This window comes from Corella eumyota, chromosome 5 (assembly GCF_963082875.1).
Source record: "Corella eumyota chromosome 5, kaCorEumy4.1, whole genome shotgun sequence".
NCBI lineage: Eukaryota > Metazoa > Chordata > Ascidiacea > Phlebobranchia > Corellidae > Corella > Corella eumyota.
In genome coordinates this window covers 8099966-8121895 of record NC_137494.1, presented here as the reverse complement: position 1 = coordinate 8121895, position 21930 = coordinate 8099966, and the positions used below count along the sequence as shown (strand labels likewise).

The 21930-nt window shown below is 31.6% G+C and overlaps 5 protein-coding genes across 5 annotated transcripts; 3 read left to right on the top strand and 2 right to left on the bottom strand.

Moving 5' to 3' along the window:
- The first annotated feature begins 346 nt into the window (after positions 1-346).
- LOC145752982 (uncharacterized) lies at positions 347-1906 on the top strand. The gene is made up of 2 exons (XM_082569361.1): positions 347-1624; positions 1729-1906. The coding sequence occupies exons 1-2, from the start codon at positions 361-363 to the stop codon at positions 1803-1805; spliced, it is 1341 nt and encodes a 446-aa protein (XP_082425487.1). The 5' UTR covers positions 347-360; the 3' UTR covers positions 1806-1906.
- A 5965-nt stretch (positions 1907-7871) lies between these two features.
- Positions 7872-13640, bottom strand: LOC145753266 (serine/threonine-protein kinase ULK3-like). The gene is made up of 15 exons (XM_082569674.1): positions 13500-13640; positions 13087-13230; positions 12523-12643; positions 12318-12422; positions 11961-12067; positions 11629-11745; positions 11114-11269; positions 10686-10791; positions 10535-10575; positions 10310-10397; positions 9894-9961; positions 9593-9668; positions 9231-9319; positions 9006-9084; positions 7872-8084 (listed from the first exon to the last, which is right to left on the bottom strand). The coding sequence occupies exons 1-15, from the start codon at positions 13608-13610 to the stop codon at positions 8068-8070; spliced, it is 1425 nt and encodes a 474-aa protein (XP_082425800.1). The 5' UTR covers positions 13611-13640; the 3' UTR covers positions 7872-8067.
- Positions 13641-13644: 4 nt separating this feature from the next.
- On the bottom strand, positions 13645-14920 carry LOC145753268 (succinate--CoA ligase [ADP/GDP-forming] subunit alpha, mitochondrial-like). Its single transcript, XM_082569675.1, has one exon. It carries the CDS (start codon positions 14873-14875, stop codon positions 13880-13882), a length of 996 nt encoding a protein of 331 aa, XP_082425801.1. The 5' UTR covers positions 14876-14920; the 3' UTR covers positions 13645-13879.
- Positions 14921-16088: 1168 nt separating this feature from the next.
- On the top strand, positions 16089-19046 carry LOC145752207 (uncharacterized). The gene has a single exon (XM_082568439.1). The coding sequence runs from the start codon at positions 16150-16152 to the stop codon at positions 18505-18507; it is 2358 nt and encodes a 785-aa protein (XP_082424565.1). The 5' UTR covers positions 16089-16149; the 3' UTR covers positions 18508-19046.
- A 788-nt stretch (positions 19047-19834) lies between these two features.
- On the top strand, positions 19835-20849 carry LOC145752875 (uncharacterized). Its single transcript, XM_082569237.1, has one exon. The coding sequence runs from the start codon at positions 19855-19857 to the stop codon at positions 20554-20556; it is 702 nt and encodes a 233-aa protein (XP_082425363.1). The 5' UTR covers positions 19835-19854; the 3' UTR covers positions 20557-20849.
- The last annotated feature ends 1081 nt before the right edge of the window (positions 20850-21930 follow it).

The following is a 21930-nucleotide window of genomic DNA, read 5'->3' as shown; positions in this document are numbered from 1 at the left end:
ATAGTTATTAGAATTTGTGGTAAGAAGGTGTCAGTTTGCTATGAGAGGTGTTATTGTTGTTGTACTTCCCGGTACGCGGGCATTTACCCACCCACGTTGCTAAGCAAGTAAAAACAAAAACAGCAAAAATACAGATTCAACAAAATATCGCAACCTTTAAACTAAGAGCGTGTGCGGCAAAAATATTAACCGATTTATTTATAATTGACTTTTTCAAACGTGACTGCATTGGTTATTTGGCATCTCAGGCTAAATTGCATAATTTTTCTTCATATAAATTTAATGCAAGTAAGGTATTTTTGTAACAACTAATAGTAATATTAAATTCGTTACAGGTATTAAATAAGTAAACTTTTAAACATGGTTAATATTTGCTGCTTTGTGTTTATTTTATTGCCTCAATTGTATATGGTATTAGCCAGACAACCGACAAAAACTAAAACAGCCCAAATTCAACCAAAACAACTTTTACTGCGGGATGAACTGCCATGGCACGATAGCTGGAAAACGTTCATGGAGGAGACAGAGTCTTCCACGGACATTAAGACCAGTATCCGTACCGCATTGTCATCAGACACGTGGTGGGAAAAATGGGAGCAACTTCCTTCATTTACCAAAGATGACGTCATTAAAAAACTTACTCCTGTTTTAATTGGGGGCGAAGATTGGAAAATTCATTGCTCGGATGCTTACCGCCTTTGTTTGGCAGACAGCAACTGCAGGATTAAGTACTGGAACTATGTCACGAGTTGTACCGATGATAGTAGTGACGTCATGCCGAAGGTATCACTGGTGAAGTCACGCTCAGTTTTGCAACCCCTGCTTGCGAAAACTAATAGCGATGGCTTACAAAGAACTAAAAGGTCTGCTCGCAAACACAAACTAACAAGAAAGAAAAATAAATTTCTTCATAAGCCGTCGTGGTATAGGAAAAAGAAATTCAAACTGCGCAGAAAACGCCGAAAAATGAAATTGGAACGCCATAAAACAACACAGCCTCTACATTCTTGGATGGGAAATCGTTACAGAAATATTTTTCATACTTTTCCGCCTCCTTCGGAGTGCAACCACGATTGTGTAAGTTCGTTGCTAATGTTGAACAATTCCGTGTACGGCGCATTGCTAGCTCGGTGCGATTGTAACACTAAACCGTCCAAAGCAACAAATAACAACACTCGCAGTGTTTCTACAATTTTTATAAACACCATAAAACAAGAACAAAGTAAAAATACTTGCGTTCGGCAGCAGTTGGTAGCAAAGACTTGCAGACCCCGTGTTTTTCGAACAACAGCACGGACAATCGGATGTACCGAAGCCCGATTGCGATGCAAAAATAACCCAAGGTGTTACAGAGCGCAACGCAGTTTTTTGCTGAAATGCTCACAGGTCATAAACGGCGTAACCTGTACGCCAGCATGTCGCAAAGCAACAAAAACACTTAAACGAGCGTCAAAATATTTTTCAAAATGTCGATGCGATGGGACAGAGGGTCCTGCTTGCCAAAAAATTCGATTTAATTTAAGCAATCTTTGTGAAAAACAGCGTACGAAGAGTCGTAAGGTAATCAACAGGAACAGATTGTCAAATTCATTTACACAACGTCTTACCTTAAAATCGTCATCAGGTAAATCTTGGCCTATTATTTTACCAAAACTGTTTATTATTATTGTTTTAGTCAATTTTTTTTTGATATAAACATTTATTCGATAGCCTTTCTTTTTCTTGCAGAATTATTCACCGGTTTTACCTCAAAGCGTACAAAGCGCCCTCTTCAATATAAAGTTCTAAACAGAGGAAAATTTTGATTTCTTAAAAATAATTCTTATTTAGCAACATCAAGGACATCAAAAAATTTTCCATTTCTAAGCTGTACCTCATAAAATGTATTTTTTTAAAGTTGTGTTATCTTAACTACCTAAAATATAAGATAAAGTCATATGATTTTTAAAATACCAATGTTTTCAAAGATAGATTTATTTTTTAAAGTTTTTTTTTTTTTGAGATATATTTACTTTAAAAATACAAAATAACATATTTTATTAAAATTTTAAAAACATTTATTTGTTTTTGTAAATACCTTTTTTGAATTTAATTTTTTTTAATATTTTTTATTTTTAATAATGTTTTTAAATGTTGTGCAATCGTCTGTTTTTCATATATGCAAGCAAGTGTTATTAAACGTAGCCTTCACAAAAAAGTGTTTTTTTCACGATTCTTTCTACAGAAAAATCTTAAACTTTAGTATTTTGAAAAAACAATCACGCACTTTTAAATTATTTTAACATTTGTGGAAAGGTGTGGTATTGGGTTTAAAATTTAAAAGAATTTAACAAGGTATCAACCTGTAATTTGGGAGTTGCGTTACCCAGTAATGTAATTTGGTGCTGAATACCACACCTGCCTTTATAACTAGCTGGAATTTCAATGATCGGATTATAGAAAATTTGTCCCTCAAAACACGTATTAAAATCATGTCAAAACATTTTTCTTAAGCTTTTTATTAAATTATCGTATACTTTAATATACAATAAGTTACTTGTATTAACCGTGAATACTTTTAACACACTTGGAACGCGTAAAATGGAGTTTGACATTTTTCAAACCAAATACCATTATGAAAATTTTGCTGATAAAATCGCCTGGTGACAAAATTATTATAGGCTCAATATGTTATTATAAATGTAACTTAGCACCATTCTTTAGTTAGATTTTTATCGTTTTATATTATAGTGTCACAAACATACCACACAATCCGATCAATATCTTTTTAAATCCAGTATTAAGTATCACACCCCCTCGGTGACAGCTAGCAAATTGTAAGTCTTGTTCTGAAATGACAAATAAGGGAATTTCAAAGGCGAATTAGACAAAGTAAAAGGTGTAGGAAACTCCTACAGGCAAACACATTATTCACTTCGATCAAACACGCTTGTCAATAACCAAGTCACACCTCCAGCATAAAAACTAATAGACTATACTTTAAAAACGTTTTTGCCTAATACCAAAATTTTGCCTATTTTGTGAGCTAAAAAATAAAAAAAATGCTTTTTGATGTAATATATATCATGTAAAATACATAAAAATAATTTTTATAGCATGTGAATACTTGAAAAAGGGTAACGATGGCCGTCACTCTAGAAGCATTTTTTAAAACCTTCATAATTAAAAACAATTGTTAGTAAATATTTTCCATATGTATGTATAAGGATATAGGTTAATAAATTGTTTAAAAAAATCTCTTAATATAGTTTTTAAATATTGTCACGGTGAAATATTTGAAATATCTGGATTTAAATTGGGATATGTAACCCAGCTTCAATTTTGTTATCTTTACATGATTTAACGGGTATTTGGAGAAAGATATTTTAAACAGTGTGGCCCACCTTCTAATATGGAATACAAATATGGCAAAGGCCGCACGTTGTTTACTTGTCGATTAACATAACAACCCGGTACTATTCATTACAGAATGATATAGGCAAGAATAAGGCCCTTATTATGTCACATCAACAAAACTTGTTTTGCAACAAATAGTTTAAGGATAGTCGCAAGGCTCCCTGCTGCCTAATTGCCCGAAAAATTCCATTCTACATTGGGCCCAGTGTTTAGTAAACTGGTTAACTTACGGACTGGCTTTTACTTACTCCTGTAGTCCAATAATACTCGGACGTTTTAAAGTTTTTAGTTGCCACCCAGTGTTTGAACATTTTGCACAAACACAACCTGGTTAACCCGTAGGAAACTCTTCATTTTTTGAAGACCTAATATTGCTCTTTGCTTTCGCTAGCACTTTTTTTAAAGTAGGTTCATGGAGACCACCCAGAAAAAAAAAGTTGGTCAAAATAAAGAAATTTCAGTTTTTCGAATTGGTAAAAACGTAAAATCTTGCAAATTCATTTAAAAAAACGCAAATTTATTTATTCACCTTTTGATATGAAAAAAGTATTCAAATTTTTTTCTAAAAATTTCTTATAAGGCATTGTTTTTTCTAGTGAACGGCATTTAATTAACATAGAAATACTCAAAATAAAAAGTATTTAGAAATCAGATCATCATTTTTTGCTTAGACTTAATTATATTTTTAATAGCTGCGCACTTTTATAAAAAAGTAAAAAAAATTTTTAGATGAGAACATTCCAAATATACATAATTAGTCTCAAAACAATTGAATCGATGTTTTAGTTAACAAAATCAACTTACTTAGCTATTATATAAACAAGCATAGTAAAAACAAGTGAGTAAGCGTTTATTGGCAAAGATAAACCAACTTACGAACGTTTATGTGGTGCACCGGAATTTAAGAAATTTTGAACATGTTATACAGCATAAAATATATATGTTAGAACTTTAAAAAAGAGAAAAAATACTTGAAAGCGTTTTATAGTAATTTGAAATTTTTTGCTGTTGTTAAATTCTGTATTTGTTTTTTGATAAACTCATTTCCTATGCGGTGACGCGAGGCCCAAAAATGTTAGTTTTTACAAAGACATAAAAGCAAGGCGGAAAGTTTGTTTTCTGCCAACTTTCACCTGAATGCTGATCCCCGATTTAACAAGCCTAATCCCGAATTAATAACACCGAAAGTACGCGCCAGGCTGAACCACGTGACGTAATACTAGACCACCCAAATGCTTGAGTGACGGGGCACCTCAGATTAATAGATTAACTAAGGTCCATTAAGAGAAAGATTGTTTTCAAACTCGGCGTGTCTGATTAAACAAAATACCACGCGCCTACTCTGCCTAAGCCTACATATCGGTAACCTACATGGCCTATGTACACTGACAGTGTATAACCGCTGGTAACTGCCTACAAACGAGGTGAACCAAAACGAATAATAAAAAGTAACGACATTTAAACGTTAATATTGTTTTGCTCGGGGATAAAAAATACTGGAAAATTTGCCCAACTCCCATAAATTTTTTTTATTGGTGCATTATTTAAAATATATGATATTGGCGAATTTCACTTTAAAAATGATTATCTAAAACAGCTTTATTTTAGTTCTAGGGATATTAGAACAATATTTGTCCAGAACAAACCCTTTCTTAATTTAAAGAAATGTCAACACCGATGAAATTTGTTGGCTAAATTGCAATTTAATTAAAAAAAAAGGCAAAATGGACGAAAGTAGGCTATAGTTAACGTTTTAAAAACGAGTTTTCTGTTTGTTTGTTTAGTGGTCGCGTACAGCAAAACAAAAAAACATTTCACCGGTGAACAAAAATCATCTAAAAGCCTATCGGATTGCTCAAAAAATGCCTAAGCCCCAAGATTTGCCACAGATTATCCTCTCTAATTTCATTAAACTTAATTACCACCCAAAAAAAACTTAAAAGAAGGCTGATGCAAGCAATTGATTAGCAACTGCTTATAAGCTTGGCCAAACAGAGTTAATCGAATATAAACAGAGGGGTTCTTTCTTGAGAAGACCACAGCAATGAAGAAAATTCTCACAAGGAATTTTTCGAAAGATAATTCATCATCGTTAACTTTAATTAAGTCCTAAACCCAACGATCGGCCAGAAAACACGTACACATTTTGTTTTCTTAATTAAACACTAATTACACTTGTATAACTTACATAAGTCAGGTAAAATACAAGTTTCAATTTTAAATAGAAGTTTCGCAATAATAGTTACAGGGGCTACTGTTGTACCTCAAAAATTGCAAACGATTATTTTGGTTTCGAGATTTGATTAGATTGATCTTCAAAGTGAAACTGCATCTTTCAAGGATTAACTGATTTGGGGCGTTATAAAAACTTTCAAAGATGATGAACGACCGACGTATTGCGGTTACCACAAAACAAAACAAGTAAAGCCAAACGCAACAAAACAATTCGTTAAAACCTTTGTGGGTCTAACTTTTGTTAAAAGGCTTGATAAAGTAATTTAAATTCGTATATCGACAAGCTTGTAAAGTTATGGTTTTATTAAATTTTTTTTTTAATCAACTTTAAAAATGTTTGCCCAGGTTTGCGTCTTCTGCCATCTTGTGGAAGGCAATATAAGAAATTTGTTGCAACTTAAGGGGATTTAAATCTATACAAACTTTATAGCAATACAATTTTTATAACATTTTAAAAATATTTTTGTAAAGTTGAAGTTATTTGATAAAAACATACGTTTATTTAAAGACGTTTCTAAATTACTTAAAAATATGTCGTCCGAAATATAAATCACGTGGAATTACTGGCAAAAACGTTTACGTTTCGCTTTATTGTATCTGTGTCTAAACAGTTCTATTCTGTGAAGCGTTAACGCGACAAATTAAAGACCACACAGACATTTCTATTTGTAGCCAGTTTTACATTTAAAATTTAATTAGTGTTTTCCACACGATTCACGTTCGACCAGGGCTGTTCAATAGGAACTTAGTTTGATGAAATTTCTGTAAGGGGAAAACTTGTTGACACCGGTTAAAATAATTAATAATTTAATTAGTGGCCCTTTATAACTCGCTGGTTTGGAAGGAGACCACCCACAACGATTTCATAACTACAACGCGCTTTAAAGCAACCCTTGTGAACCCTAAATAAACCTCTGGCGCGACAAAGTGTTATAATTAAAAATACACGATGCATAGTATATTTAAGGGTAAATAATATATTCTAGAATATGAATAGGAAAATTTTGAAAAAATGAATATTTTGCTACTAATTTTAGAAAGACCTGAACTAGCTGAAATTCAACCGAGTGATTTTTAAAAAACAAGGCCTACCTTTTTTTAATTTGAATTTTGCAATGCACAAGATTATACAAAGGTAGGCTGTATTAATTGTTATTCTTACTTTGCCACAACTCTGCCTTGCGCTACATCAACAACTCCGTCATCGCTTTCAATCACAGCCGAGCCATCAATTACTCGATCGTGCCTCCGACCAATACGGTTCAAAGACGGTTGACTGCTATCAAACACTTGCGCTAATTCAGGTTATGTGCCCCCCGTCAGATTATCGACCGTGTGTGGCGCGCCTGGGTTCACCCACAATCGATTCGATTGCCCCCGGTGAGGCAGGTCGAGGTGATAGGATCAAAGGACCGCCGGGCTGTCGTGGTCGATTGATTTCAAATGGGGCGTGGACAATAGGGCCAAAAAGTGAAACTAATTTTCCTAAGCTAATCCGTGCATTTTGAGCTGCAGAGGAAGGCTTAGTGTTAGCCACACAAAGGTTTCTTTGGCTTACGCATGCACGCGGTGAACACAATAGCTGGGATCAAATGCCGTCCGCGTGGAAGGTGGTCTGATAGCGGCCGAGAAAACAATTTACTTTTGATTGTGAGAATTAATTTAGTGTTCAATGTGAAAAATAATACGATAATAGTCCTCAGAAAAAAAGGCCAATTTGGGAATCCGTTACGGCTTCGATAAAATTAGCATTTAAAGTGTAGGCTTTGTGGATTAAGTATTTTCACAACATACCTTCTGACAACGCTATTTTTTAACAGATTTTCTAATACACATAAACAACTTATTTTAACCGGTTGTAAATATCCAAAGCTCACCTTGTAGTTTTAAAAATAAGTTTGTTTTTTGAAAAGAAATGCCAGCAGCCTTGTAGCTAAAACCAACAACAAATTTAACACGAACTATTTGTTGACTGTACTCGATTAGTTTTAAATTGAATATCCGTAACGAATTGAAAACAGAAAAGATTTTCTGAGATGGGCCTCCCAAGTCGAAACAAAATTAAAAAATAAACGTTGCAGATTTTTTTGAGTTTTTATAATACGCAAGCACGTCACCTTTTACAAATATTTATTTTTTGTTTATTGCTAAAACATGTTTTTCTTGATTTAATTTTAAATCTTAGATAAATTAGTTAAAAAATAAATATGTTACATAATTTTTTTAGAAATACGCGCGTGAAAAAAAAAAGACAAAAAGCACAATTGACAGAAAAATTAAAGAGACAATAGAAACACTATAAATAAAAAGAAAATTGTTGATTTTTTTGATTTGTCATTCTTGTGGAATTGTTAAACAATTAAACAAAATATTGCTGGCCCCAAAAGTATGTGGGTGACACTACTGCTGGGTTACGTCATCACATGGTCTATGACGTCATTGTAACAGGCACACTTAAAAAAAAAGATTTTTTGAAAAACTAAATTAAAAAATAAAAAACTAAAATTTAGAATTTGTATATTTTACGCACCTTTAAAAAAATGTGTTTATTTTCTGACATTTATTTATATAACACCTTATGAATATAATCCTATTACCAAACCAAACTACCGTATCACACCAAAACCTTGTTATTAAATCGAATTTTGGGAAGAAAATTAATTTATATTTGTGTGAAAATTTTATGCCAACACCCAAAAAGAAAACTTATAATAAAAAAAAATCTATTATTAGATGGTAAAAAAGTTTATTTAAAACTGCCACAGGTTTAGCTGAATAGTTTTTAAATATTATCAAAGTTTGGTAGTTATCTCAAAATGTCCATGATAGCAGAGTATAAAATTACAATTTTTAACGTGAGAAACGGTCGATATTTCTATCAGCATCTATTTTTAAATACGTAAGTCGAAACCTCCTGTCACATGCTCAAAAGAGTCAAGATATACGTTGTATAATCGAAAAAGTTTTTTTGCCGATTTTTTTTTAAATACCGACTTTTAAAATTTTTAAATTTTTCGCGAAATGATCAAAATTGAACACAAGTAATTAAAAGTTTCTTTTTGTATCACGTTAAGGTATATAGATTTTGGAATCTTTTTAAAAAAAGTGTGTGCTGTTGTGACGTATTTGAGCTATCCGTAAACGCCAGCAAACAGTTTGGCATTAGTGCGACTCAAACCCGAAACCTTTTGGCTCGTATTACGATACCATGACCGGTGTATCACGCTACTAAACCCAAATAACTGGAAGCCCGATGTCACTTACTATACATGGCTAACGTACACCATCTTGTGATAAAGTTAATTTTTAAAATACGTCCTAATTTTACAAAAAAATTTAGTGCCACATTTCAAAAAATATTTTTATAAATTTACCTGAAGTATGTTCTGACGACGAATGACCAGATTTACCAACATCACTGGTTTCACTTAATTTACTTTTAGATTTATTTATCTAAAAAATAACGTTTAAGTTCGAAAAAATAATTTAAGTTCGAATTTTAAAAGTACCTATTAGACTTTCGTTTAAAAAAAATATAACCCATAGCATCTTATCTATATTTTTAAATTAAAAAATCTACGAGGCCCAGAACTACTTACAGAAATAAACTTGCGCAGTGACTCAGCATTTTTTAAATGAATATTAACTTGCTCATGTACCATATCACGTAATAAAGAAGGTGGTAACTCTAAAATAAAAACAGGTTAACTAACTTGTTACTCATTTTAAACAACTTTAAAATATATGACATTTTGTTGTCATGACAACAATTATAGTACGCAAATTTAACCAGTGGTTCTTTATACAAAATTGATAAACAAAACGAAAGCAGTTGATATATAAATAAATTGAACATCAAAATATAATTTAGGAAAAAACCTAAAATGTTTGTGATTTAAAAAATAAACTAAAACGTAATAAATAGTATATTTTAATATTATTCAACTGAGTTAAAATATACTTGGAATTAAAGGAATAAGAACTTCGAGAGCTTCTTCGTATAATTTCATAGCAACATCATATTCTTCTTCATTTTCCTTTATTAATAAAAATAAGACATTTAAATCGTGAAAAAAATACCAGCTAATAATATTAAATAAATTTTATTCTGTAAATTTTCTGTTATCATTTAGTCATTCAAAAAAGCAAAATAGCTATACAAAATAAAATTAATAAACTCACATACTGATATTTTATTAAAATCTAAACACCACACATATAATTAAGTTTATAAAAAAGAATGCTATAATTTTAAAAATTACCTTATCCTTAGCAACAAATAACTTTTTAATTGCAGCATGCAAAGTGAGATCATTTTGTGACAAGTCAACTAAAAAAAATTAATACATAAACAGTTAATAAGGTACCAATAAAATACTATATTTTTTTAATACCGCTGACAGTAGCTTTTAGTTATATTAAACAATGGACTAATACAAAATTAAATTTTTTGAGCAACAAAATTATATTAATTTATTCTCACTATTAGTTTTATTATTAACAGTTTTTGCATTTTAAATATTTAGTCTATAATGAAGTTAATTCGTGGACAGTATGTACAAGTTATAGTAATAAAAAAAATTCAGTAGCTTGAGTAAACTATTACAAAAAAAATAAATTGGCATTAAAATAAAATAACTAAAATTTAGCCTGAAAGACGTGCAACTGAAAAACTTACGTATTTGTTGTTTTGAAATGTTACTGCTTCCATAACTAGGTTTGGATAAACGTTTAAGCTGTTCAGCCCTAGAGCAATATTCATTTACCTAATAACAGAAAAAAATAACAACTACTATATCTACAAATACCCAATATTCAACCAAAATTACCCCTAACTATCAAATAAGACAAAATTAAATAGCTTAGAGGTATTTTATTTTAAATTTCTTCATTTTATAGTTACCTTTTGTCTTAACGCTTCTTTCTTTATTTCATCTTTTTCGTCTTAACTTAGAAAAAAATTCGTTTAAAATGTTGTATTTTTAAACTATAGGCCTATTGAAATTTTTATTTTTATTGAATTTAAAAAAAAACAAATAATAACATGGAATTACAATATATTGCTGGAACAAAGTATTGGATTGCATCAGAATAAAGCTGAATTGCTTCAACAATATTTTGTTTATGATCTTCTTCTACCGCTTTGTTCACAATTTTTGACTAAACAGAAAACACATTATTAGAAAAAATGTAACTTATTTAATTATATTGAAGCGTGGATGATATAAATGTATATGAAAAAATATACAAATATTTAAAAAGATTTTTTTTTACAAGAAATATAAAAAGTAAAATATATGTGTATGTCCAATTTAATGGCTTTTAAAATGAAAAAAAATGCGATTTGTTGCGCATTAGTAAATAATCATAAGTGAATATTCATTGTTAGTAGCAACCATTTCAAAATGCAGCATGTAGAAAAAAAATTCCCTAGTTAAGTTTATTCACACAAGGATTTAAAACTTAAAAAAAAAATAATTACTGCTTTAGGAAGACATTCACTGCTGGGTCTATGTTCTAAATCAACAAATGGATGAGCAAAAAATTCCGAAAAACTTATTCGAGATTTTGGGTCCCGCTGCAATAATCCTCCCAGTAGATTGCGACACTCAGTAGATATATGGGGATAAACTGGAAACTAAAAAATATTGAAAGTTACTTAAAATACTGTCATATCATTGAAAACCATGTTACTGAATACACATGTGACTAAAAATCATCTGCCAAAAAAGCCATTTTTGTAACAGTGAGGTAATTTTTTAACCCCTTCTTACCTTGACTCTTAATAAAATACCCTTTTAAATTATAAAAAAAATTTAACCCAAATGTCAGTAAAACGTAGTTTCCAAAAAAAATTTTTTTTGCAAAATATCCTTTTGGTATAAGGGGTTTTCATAAAATGGGCAACTAACTGTTACATGACTTAATAATACAACACTAGACAAAAGGAGATTAGAATTACCATAAATATCATTAAAATATTGATAAAGTTCTTACCACAATGGGTCTTTCATCTTGAAATTTTTTTAACAATTCATCCAATGTTCTAGATGCAAAAGGTGCATGACCGTACAAAGCTTCAAATAAAATCACTCCAATAGACCATAAGTCCACCTTTAATACCATGCATTAAAATTAAAAAACATTAAAGGTATATAAATTATATAATTCTCGTTATGCATAAAAGGTTATATTAATAATTATCTAAAAAAATTAAAATACAATACAAAACATTTACAGAATTTTTACAGTAAATTGTATTAAAAATTAAATGGCTGAAAACCACAAAATTTTATTATTCATAAAATATTTAATTTTTAGCTTTTTACATTTGAATCATATTGTTGTTTAAGAATCATTTCAGGGGCCATGTAAAGGGGAGATCCCCTCAACGAGTTGTCATCGAAAGTTTCCAAGTGTTGAGCAAAACCAAAATCTATGAAAAGTAAAACCAAAAAAATAAACTTAAAAAATATTTAAAAAATTAAAACTTTACTGTTATATTTCTCACATAACTATTATATTTAGAGTAACAACTATGTTCAAATCAAATTATTAATTTGTTTTAAAAATATTACATTTTTTTTTTACCTTTACACTAATTTATTTTAATAAACTACCTAATCACTGAATATAAACTAGTTAACTTTAATAAAGATTCACAGTTTAAATGCAAACTTTAATACCTGCTAGTTTTAAAATAGGATTGTGAGTGGAAGAAAGAAGAATATTTTGTGGTTTAAGATCCATGTGGGAAATGTTGTTTTCATGGAGTAGAAATAATGCAGATGCTAAATTTAAATAAACAAAATTAAAATGTTAAGTATAAACATAAAAATAATGCCTGGTACTGTATTTTTATCAGGTACTGGTAAAAAGTAACAACATTACCAATTTGCTGTAGAAATCTTTTTACAACAAACTCGGGAAGGGTTCGTTTGGCTTGAATGAAACCAGATAAATCACCTCCTGCACAGTATTCCATGATCAGATAAATATAAGTTTCATCCCACTGTAATTTAATTTCATATTTAGTAATAACTAAACATACCACTGTTCATTTTTTTAACACAATATGCTTTTCAGTTTTGTGAAAAAAACTGCAGCAGTAAAAAATAAATTCCACCCCTAATTTTTAAATAGCTTAATTTATACATAATAAAGCTCAGTAAATGACATATACATATATAATATAAAAAACTGCCCCTTGTGATGAATATATTATCAAAAGCATATATTAGTTGTGAGTTGGGGCCACATTACAACAATTAAAATATAGCCCATAAGGCAGCGATCAACTAGTATATACCTATAATTTTATATAAGTGGCCAAAGCTTAATTTTATATAAAAATAAATTGCATTATAAAATATGTCAAGTAATAGACTAAACAGAAAAATTGCTTTAGGCCAATTACAAGCATGTTACTAGTTAAAACATTTTTAATAAAGTTACCTGAAAATCGACCAATTTGACAATATGTTCATGTTGTATTTGTTTTAAAATTTCTATCTCAACGAGTAAGTTCTCGATGGAGACTTTGTTTAGGGAAGATTTTTGAACACATTTAATCGCAAGAACTTCCCTTTTTTCACTTGTCTAAAAAAATATTTAAACAACAATTTAAAGTGATATGGTTTTTCAAAATTTGTCCCTTAAAAAATTAAATTACTGGCTTTTTTTATATATGCTACAATGTTTTACTTGTTTTAAACAAATCAAAAAGCTGTATCCCATCAAAATGTTTGCTTAATGACAAAGAATAGAATAGCTTTTACATCATCAAAAAATTAATAAAAATAGAACAATTAAAATTTTATTTATATATAAATAAATAAAGTAAAAAAATTAGACACGAAAATTCAAACCTTTTTAAAAGCTTTGTAAACGTTTGCGTAAGTTCCACTTCCAAGTTTTTCTGTGATGACAAATTCTTTTAATTTCGGAGGATTAAAATATATGGATGATTTACCAGCCATTTTTCATTAGGCCTACTTAAGTTAATTTTTTTTTACCTAAGAAGAAAAATACATTACATAAATAATAAAAATTTCATTCTATTTGAGTTTTTATATCTTTAAGTTTTGTTTTGTAACCCACATAAACAACAAATAAATTTTTTTGCTAAACGAACAAAAACATTTATGAACAAAAGAACAAGTATGAACTTTCAATAAAAAATTTAAATTCAGATTCAAATAACAATTGTTTAAAGGAGATTAATTTTTATAAATATTCCATTTAAAAGTTAGCGGCTTTGCTTTCGGCCACCATAATATTTCTTGTATTGCTTAATCATTTTAGTTCCCATCTCTGCGGGAGATAACGTGACATCAACACCAGCATCTTGGAGAGCAGCAATTTTACCCTCAGCACCTCCTTTGCCGCCGGCAATAATAGCACCAGCGTGACCCATTCGGCGACCGGGTGGGGCAGTAACTCCAGCAATAAACGACACCACAGGTTTCGCATTGGGCCCCGTGTTATGTTCTGCAAGATAAGCAGCAGCATTCTCCTCAGCGCTTCCCCCAATTTCACCAATAAGCAAAATTCCTTCCGTCTGAGGATCACCCAGAAATACTTCCAGACAATCAACAAAATTGGTTCCGTTAAACGGATCTCCACCTATTCCTACGCACAGGGTTTGTCCTAAACCAACATTGGTGGTTTGATGAACAGCTTCATAAGTCAGTGTTCCAGATCTTGAAACAATACCAATATTACCAGGCATGTGTATATGACCGGGCATAATACCAATTTTGCATTCTCCTGGATAAATGATTCCTGGGCAGTTGGGTCCAATCAGTCGAGTTTTATCCTGTTGGCGAAGTCTGGTTTTTACGCGAACCATATCTTGTTGTGGAATCCCTTCTGTAATGCACACCACAAGTGGAATTTCTGCATCAATAGCTTCCATAATTGCATCGGCAGCAAACCTCGGTGGCACATAAATAACAGAAGCATCGGCACCTGTTTTATCCCGGGCCTCTGTTACATTTGCAAATACTGGCAATCCAAGGTGAGTGGTGCCTGCTTTGGTTGGGGAAACTCCCCCTACCATGTTGGTACCATAGGCAATAGCTTGTTTACTATGAAATGTACCCTGTTTTCCAGTGAACCCTTGGCAAATCACTTTTGTAGTATTGTTAATTTTCATGTTTTTTCTTGTTGCATCATAGGAAGCGTTTCTTACAAGAGACTTTCCATTTCTTAAAAAACTTCGGGTTAATCCGGCACAAAACATACTTTAAAATTATTTTTAAATTGAATAAATGAAATTATTTTTACCAACTCTAAATATTTAAATAAACTTTTTTTAATAAAAGTAATTAAACTAATATATATATATAATAAGGCTTGGTAAATGATGTATATGTAAATTTATAAATGTTTGTGTATGTTCAATTTCTAAACCCACATAATAATGTTAAAAAATAATGTTGAAAAATTGCTTAAAAATGAGCAAATGAATATTAAAAATATATTTAGTTCAGAGTATTTTCATTATTTAGTACAGTATTTAGATCAAATAATATGCTTAACTAGATTGTCCTTTTACAAACAAAAATGGTATAAACAATTGTAAAATATAACTGTATATATAAAGCAATCCATTAAAAGATTAGCCCATTTAAGTTAGGCTATCTATAAATAAAAAAAAATTATTAAATTAATGTACCAAGTGCCCTTGTTTGCAATCCTAATGAATTAATGATGTTGTTGCTTGCAACCATAACTTTTTAATGTAAAAACCTAACATCAACATGGTCAACACCCACACGTGTAAAAAGGAACAATATTATATCCTAACACCTAACTGCCTAATGCGTGTTAAAGTTTGGGCTTTTATATCGACCTTCTTATAAAAGATTATGAGAAAAAACACAATATTGGATTCAACAAAATTAAAAATAATATCAAGATTATTTACATAAAAAAAATTATAAATTGGCTTGCCTAATCTACAACGTAAATGTAGAAAGTTAAAAGCATGATTAACCTTACGCTGCATTGATCTTGAAAAAATTAGATCTGCGATGGCTGGTGAGATGGTTGCCGATTATTGTCTAGAGTCACGACACAGTTAGCCGAGTCTTGCAATAAAGTTATTTATATTTAAAAACTGTACAATTTACTTGAACGTGAAAATTTATACATGTAATAAAATCAAAATAAACTTTAAAAAGTATAGAAAGCAGTGCAGTTAACTTATAACGGTAAATAGGTTATAACACCTGCTCGTTCACGTTGCGCAACGTCAAAGTAAATTCACCGTTGTAGGGAAATTAGTTTCTTCTTTCAGTCTTTTTGTCTGCATGTAAGAAAGGAATACAGGCTTACATTTTTAACGGGTTTACAGTATTTTGGATGGGCAGTAAAGTAAAATATAGCATCCTAAATAAAGAAAACGCTTACAGAAGCTTGGGGCTGATAATTTTATTTTTGATTACAGAAAATTTAAAAATATTGAATAGGCAAATAGCTATTGTACTAACATTTAAAAAAATTAGGTTTAACATGTCACGTCCAAATAGCCAATTATACAAAAGAAACAAGCACCAAAGAAGGCCACAAAGAAAGCGCTTAAGCGAAAGCGAGAGTGATGGCTCATGTGTGGTTTGTGCTCATCCCATTGATGTATATGCCATCGGACATTGTGATCACTTTATTTGCTATAAGTGCTCAACAAAGATGAGGTTGTTGTGTAATGAAAATTTCTGCCCAGTGTGTAGGAAAGATTTAAAAAAAGTGATCTTTTCCAATCGAAAGGATACTTTTGATAAGCTGAACACCTTACAAATAATCAAGGACAAAGACCATGACATTAATGTGTATTTCACGGAAAGCAGCATAATTGAGAAGTTTCAAAAGATTTTGGAGCACAAATGTCCAATTTGCAAGGATCGACCACCAGACGATAAATTCGAACAACTACAAAACCATTTACGAAAAGAACACACCTTATTTTATTGCGAGATATGCCTTGAACACAACAATAATTTTACAAGCGAATTTAAAGTGTATACACGAAAGGATCTTGCAACGCATAAAAGGGTTGGAGACACAGATGACTTCTCACACAGAGGTCACCCGCTTTGCAAATTTTGTGATATTCGCTATGTAGATGATGACAAGTTATTTCACCATTTACGAACTGTTCATTACTATTGCCATATATGTGATGGAGCTGAAAATTACGAGTTTTATCCGAACTACCATGAGCTTCGAATCCACTTTAAAGAGGCACATTTTCTTTGTGAAATCGATCAATGCATTAATGAAGAGTTTACATGTGTATTTGCAACTGAAATAGATTTTAAAGCCCACAGAGCAGCCGAGCATATTGAAAATAAATCGCAACAAAAACTAGAGCGACAAATCGACTTAGGCTTTCAATATTCAAGAAGAGAACCATCACACAGAAATTTAGGTGAAAGCAGCAGAGGAAGAGGACATGCCTCAAACAGAGATAGAGATGGAGAGAGAAGAGGTGACAACAGGTCCGGTAATCGGGGCCGAGGGGGAGGTAGGGGAGGGGGCAGAGGAGGAGGCAGGGGAGGAGGCAGAAGGGCTTATGATCGAAATCAGTCCAATGCATTTGAACGTGATGATGATTTGAAAAAAGCAATTGAACTATCGAAGCAAGAGGCAAACAAAACAGGTCAATCTTCAACATCAAACGAACCGGAAGTTGTTGTAGAACCACCACCGCTTCTTGTTCCTCCTATAAATCATAATACAGATTTTCCCTCTCTCCAGCCAGAAGTTCAAGAACCAGTATCTTCTAATGTTGCAGAACAAAAGAACATAAATGCAAAACCTGCTTTAAAACCACAAAGTACGGCACCATTAATGCCAACTTGGAACCAAAAGCCAAGTTTATCTAAACCTGGTCTGACAGAAGAGGAGTTTCCTTCACTTTCTGGTGGAGGAAATATATCAGCAGTACCGCCTTGGTCATCACAAAGTACTGCAAAACCACAAAGGTCTCACACAAATAATGATGCAAGATTTAATACCCAAACAAAAACTAAATTTCAAAAGCCCAAAACAAATGCAGGGTTTAGTTCAAAGCAACAGCCAAAGTCTACAGATATGGAAGATTTTCCATCTTTGAATCCTCTTAACAATGTGTTAGTTGGCAGAGGTGCTAATAAACATATGGAGGGATATAGTAGCAACACAATAGAACAAAAATCAAATGTACAAATGGTGTCTGAGAAAACAGGATTTAATGAAAACAAAAGACCTGTGTTGAACACTACATTTAACAGCAGTGCGTCTGATTTTCCAACATTGCAGTCTAATAACCAACGTCTCTTAACCCCACCAGGGTTTAACAATAACAAACAAAGCAAAAAACAAAAAAATATCCCTAAAAAATCAACCCCAAAACCTGAAGCAGGACCTCCATCACAGAATGCAATCAAAAATGTTAGAGTTCCTCCCGGGTTCACTGCGCTGTCTTCTCAAACCAATACAGGCAATGAAAATACTTTTTCGATTACTGATGAAAGTTTTCCAAGTTTTCCAGTTAAACAAAAGAAAAAGTCTCTAGACTTTGCCTCAAATTCGAAAAATGCAGGTACAACTTTAACATCATCATCATCCTCTTCAACTCCTTTTGGTCAAGTTGATGATGTAAACAAAAGCCAAGTTATGCCACAACATCAAACTAACGGCATCAAGAAGAAAAAGAAACAAAAAGAATTCAAGTCAATGAATCCTCATTTAGATTTTCCTGGTTTACAGTCAGGCAATCAAAACCCGTTAATAGCCAAACCCTTTTCAAACAGGAGTAAGGAAAAGTCTTCGAATATTGAAGAACCGCTTCCACCTGGAACAAAATATAGCTTAGCAAATGTTTTTGATTAACTTTACTGTAAAAGTCAATAACTAACAACCAATATTTGTCCACCTAAAATAACATACGTTTGATTTAGAGCAATCATTTTTCATAAAATATATAATATTCTTGATTAGTTTTTTCGTAATTGCTTTTATTTATTTAATATATAGTTCAATGGCAGCTAGAATTTAAACATAGGCAATACTAAAATATTTTGTAAACACCGTATATATATTTATTATTTATTGCCTTTTTCTTTTTTGTGTTTACTTAAGTTGCTTAACTGGTGAGCAGTGTGTTATAATGTTAATTTAAAGGACGGTTTTTCATGGGAATAAATCAATTGTTTTATTTGTTCAATTTGTAATAACTTAATTAAATTGCATTGCTTGAATAATAGTTTATAAAATAAGTTTAATAATATTCACCAGACAAGTCACTAAACTAACAAATGCCAAGCGTAACAATTATTCAATGAAATAAATAAACAAAGACTAGATTAATAATAACTAAGCAGGTAAACATTTTTTATGTGGATTTTTTCGCGCATTAACAAAATTAATAAAATCTTAAAACCAATTTAATGATGTAAAACATTTGTGCATTAATAAAAGTAATAAAAATCTCAAAATCAATTTAATGATGTAAAACATGCCATAAATAATAGTGTTTACACAAAGAATTTATAGTATATTATGTATGGCATGGTCAACAAACCCAGAACTTGCAAAGGGGACTTAATCACTGACAAATCAGGTAATAATTGATCGATGTATAAAGAGTATAACTATTTTAGATGATTTGTGAAGGTAGAAGAGTTCCTCTATAAAGTTAACCAACCCTATATAGCAATATCCTTTTAATATTTTTTCCTAGGTAATGAAGAAACGCAGAATAAACTAATATTTTTTTCAAGTTACAGAAAGCTCTGCACTTAAAACGATGTGAAACAAAGATAATTGCCTGTTTGGTAATAAAAAGAAATAATAAACGTGATGACAATACTGTCAACCAGTTATACCGTCATGTCAAAACGTAGGCCTAGTATAGGTAAGACTATTACGTGTCAATTTTTTTCGTTATATAATAGAAAACAATAGACCCAGGTGAGAAAACGTATGTTAACAGGTATTAAGTTACTTGTAAACAATTCTTAGGTCTTTAAAAACACAATCGTACATCCTCACTTTCAAAAGAAATTTGATTGCGATGTATACGAACTCCCAACAAAACCTTAAATGTAGAAACGCCGTTATATATAGATTAAACCACGCATACATCAGACGAGGGTTTACAATAATATTAATATATTTTTAATTTAACATTATTTTATTGTTTAACACTTTTAGTAAGTCGTAATTAATAGGTAGAAAATGCTTATGTTGTTGACGATAGGATTACTTACCTTAGTCGGAGTAAATAACGCGATCACGGTTATATTTTTTAATTTGGATTCCAATGACGAGGTAACTGGAATACAGAATTGTACTTGCAGCGTCGACTTTGGGTGTGTTTCGTCATTAGTCCCAGTTTTCTGCTCAATTCCTCCGTGTACAGTTTTGTCCATTGACGATGTTAGGACTCATGCACAGGAAACAAGGGCAAATGGGACTGTCAATTGGTGGTTTACTGATGCTGTGACAGTGTGCTGTGACGACACTTCAACAACTTTAGCAAAAGACATGCTGACTGATTTAGTGGACTTTTCTTATTCCTCAGACACGTCCCTTAAAAACTGTGATGGTATTTCATATGCGGACGATTTTTTTACAATCTATGGACTGCGAAGCTTTTCATTTAGTGCCCCAGCAACAGCCAATGTACCAACAGGTTTTTTAAACTCGGATGACACGGATCTTACAGATGAAACTAGTTCGTACCGAAATCACGTAGTTGGGTACGTGGGGACTGATACCTATAGCGGTAACGTTGAATTGAAATCAATTTCTCTTTTTGCTTCAATATACGATGACTCCAACGAAAAATGGATAACCGCTTTACAGCGAGCTCCAAATGAACTTCGATCAAAATCGGATGGCACTTTTATGTCTTTTATTATATACGTACTACCATGAAAAAACACTATTACACTTCGCCTATTTTATGCTAATTAACTTTTTTGACAATTATAAGTTTTGACAATTATATTATAATATATAGGCTACATGGTTTTGTTATATCAATTCAACTTATGCTAGACACTCTCATGTAATTTAATCACGTAATTTAGAATATGGCACTGTTCTCTTGTATAAATATGTCATTGTCAATCTGTATTTATGTTCTAATCTTTTGTAGCCTATTCACCTTAAAATTGGCGAACTTTACTAATGCGTAAATTATATTTTCTAATAGTAATCTTACACTATTTATGTATTAATGACTTAGAACCATGGCTTAAAGTACCTCCTATAACATGTTATTGTTTCCATGCTTAACGCAACAAAAGCAACCCCAAGTTACTAGGCTTAAGTAGATAGTTTAACTAGGGTAACTCTACCTTAAACCGTTCTTTTTGTAAACATCTTTTAAACTGCATATTATATAACCACGTCCACATGGACTATAAACCATAAAGTTGTTTAACGTATTTTGAGCATTTATTTAAGTTATCCTAACGTGTTAAATTCGTAAAAATATGACGTCATAAGTACCTTTAACAACAGTTTTGCCGTGCAAATTACTTAAAGGTTAAAAAATTAGAACAAAACGAGTAGATAGCAACCCAACGAAAAAAGTCAGGTTTGGTATTTCTAAAAGGTGATAAACCAGGCTATCCTTGCATAAATAGTCATTTCTCTTTATTTTTTAACTACAAAATAAGGCAAAATGGAAGAGACTCTGTGTCCTATTCGATATTCTCTTGAGGTTTTGGACTTTTTGTTTATGGTAGCTACTGCCACAACACCAACTTGGGAATTAATATTTAAGCAAAAGGGTTACTTTGCAATATTGCCTCGTTTTATACATCTTGCCTTTAATATTATTTATGGGTACATTGTTTATGCTAATTATATTCAAATGCGCTGGGCCTCTGATGGATTGGTGCACTCAGTTACACTTTTTGGAGGGTCTCCAATAACATACATGGCTGCCCTTTTGGGGCACAAGCACTATTTTTATAGTGGAAAGGCTTATCACAGAATCAGAAGAATTTGTTCTGCATCAAGTTTTTATCTGCGATATTTTATGGTGCGAATATTTAACAGTGATGAAGAACCAGTTTGGCAATTCTTTATTAGAGGCTTGTCACTGCTGGTTGTGCTTGCTTTTCTTTTCAGCAGGCCTTACAAAGACGTGTACGTGCTATATGTTGCCCTTTTCCTTATTTTTGTTGTTGCTACTTACTTTCAATTTGGTTTTCAGTATAACGAAATAAGCACAACAACAGAAATGATTGTGTATGACAACATATCCATAGGCCCAGTGGTAGCGTTTTTATTATATTC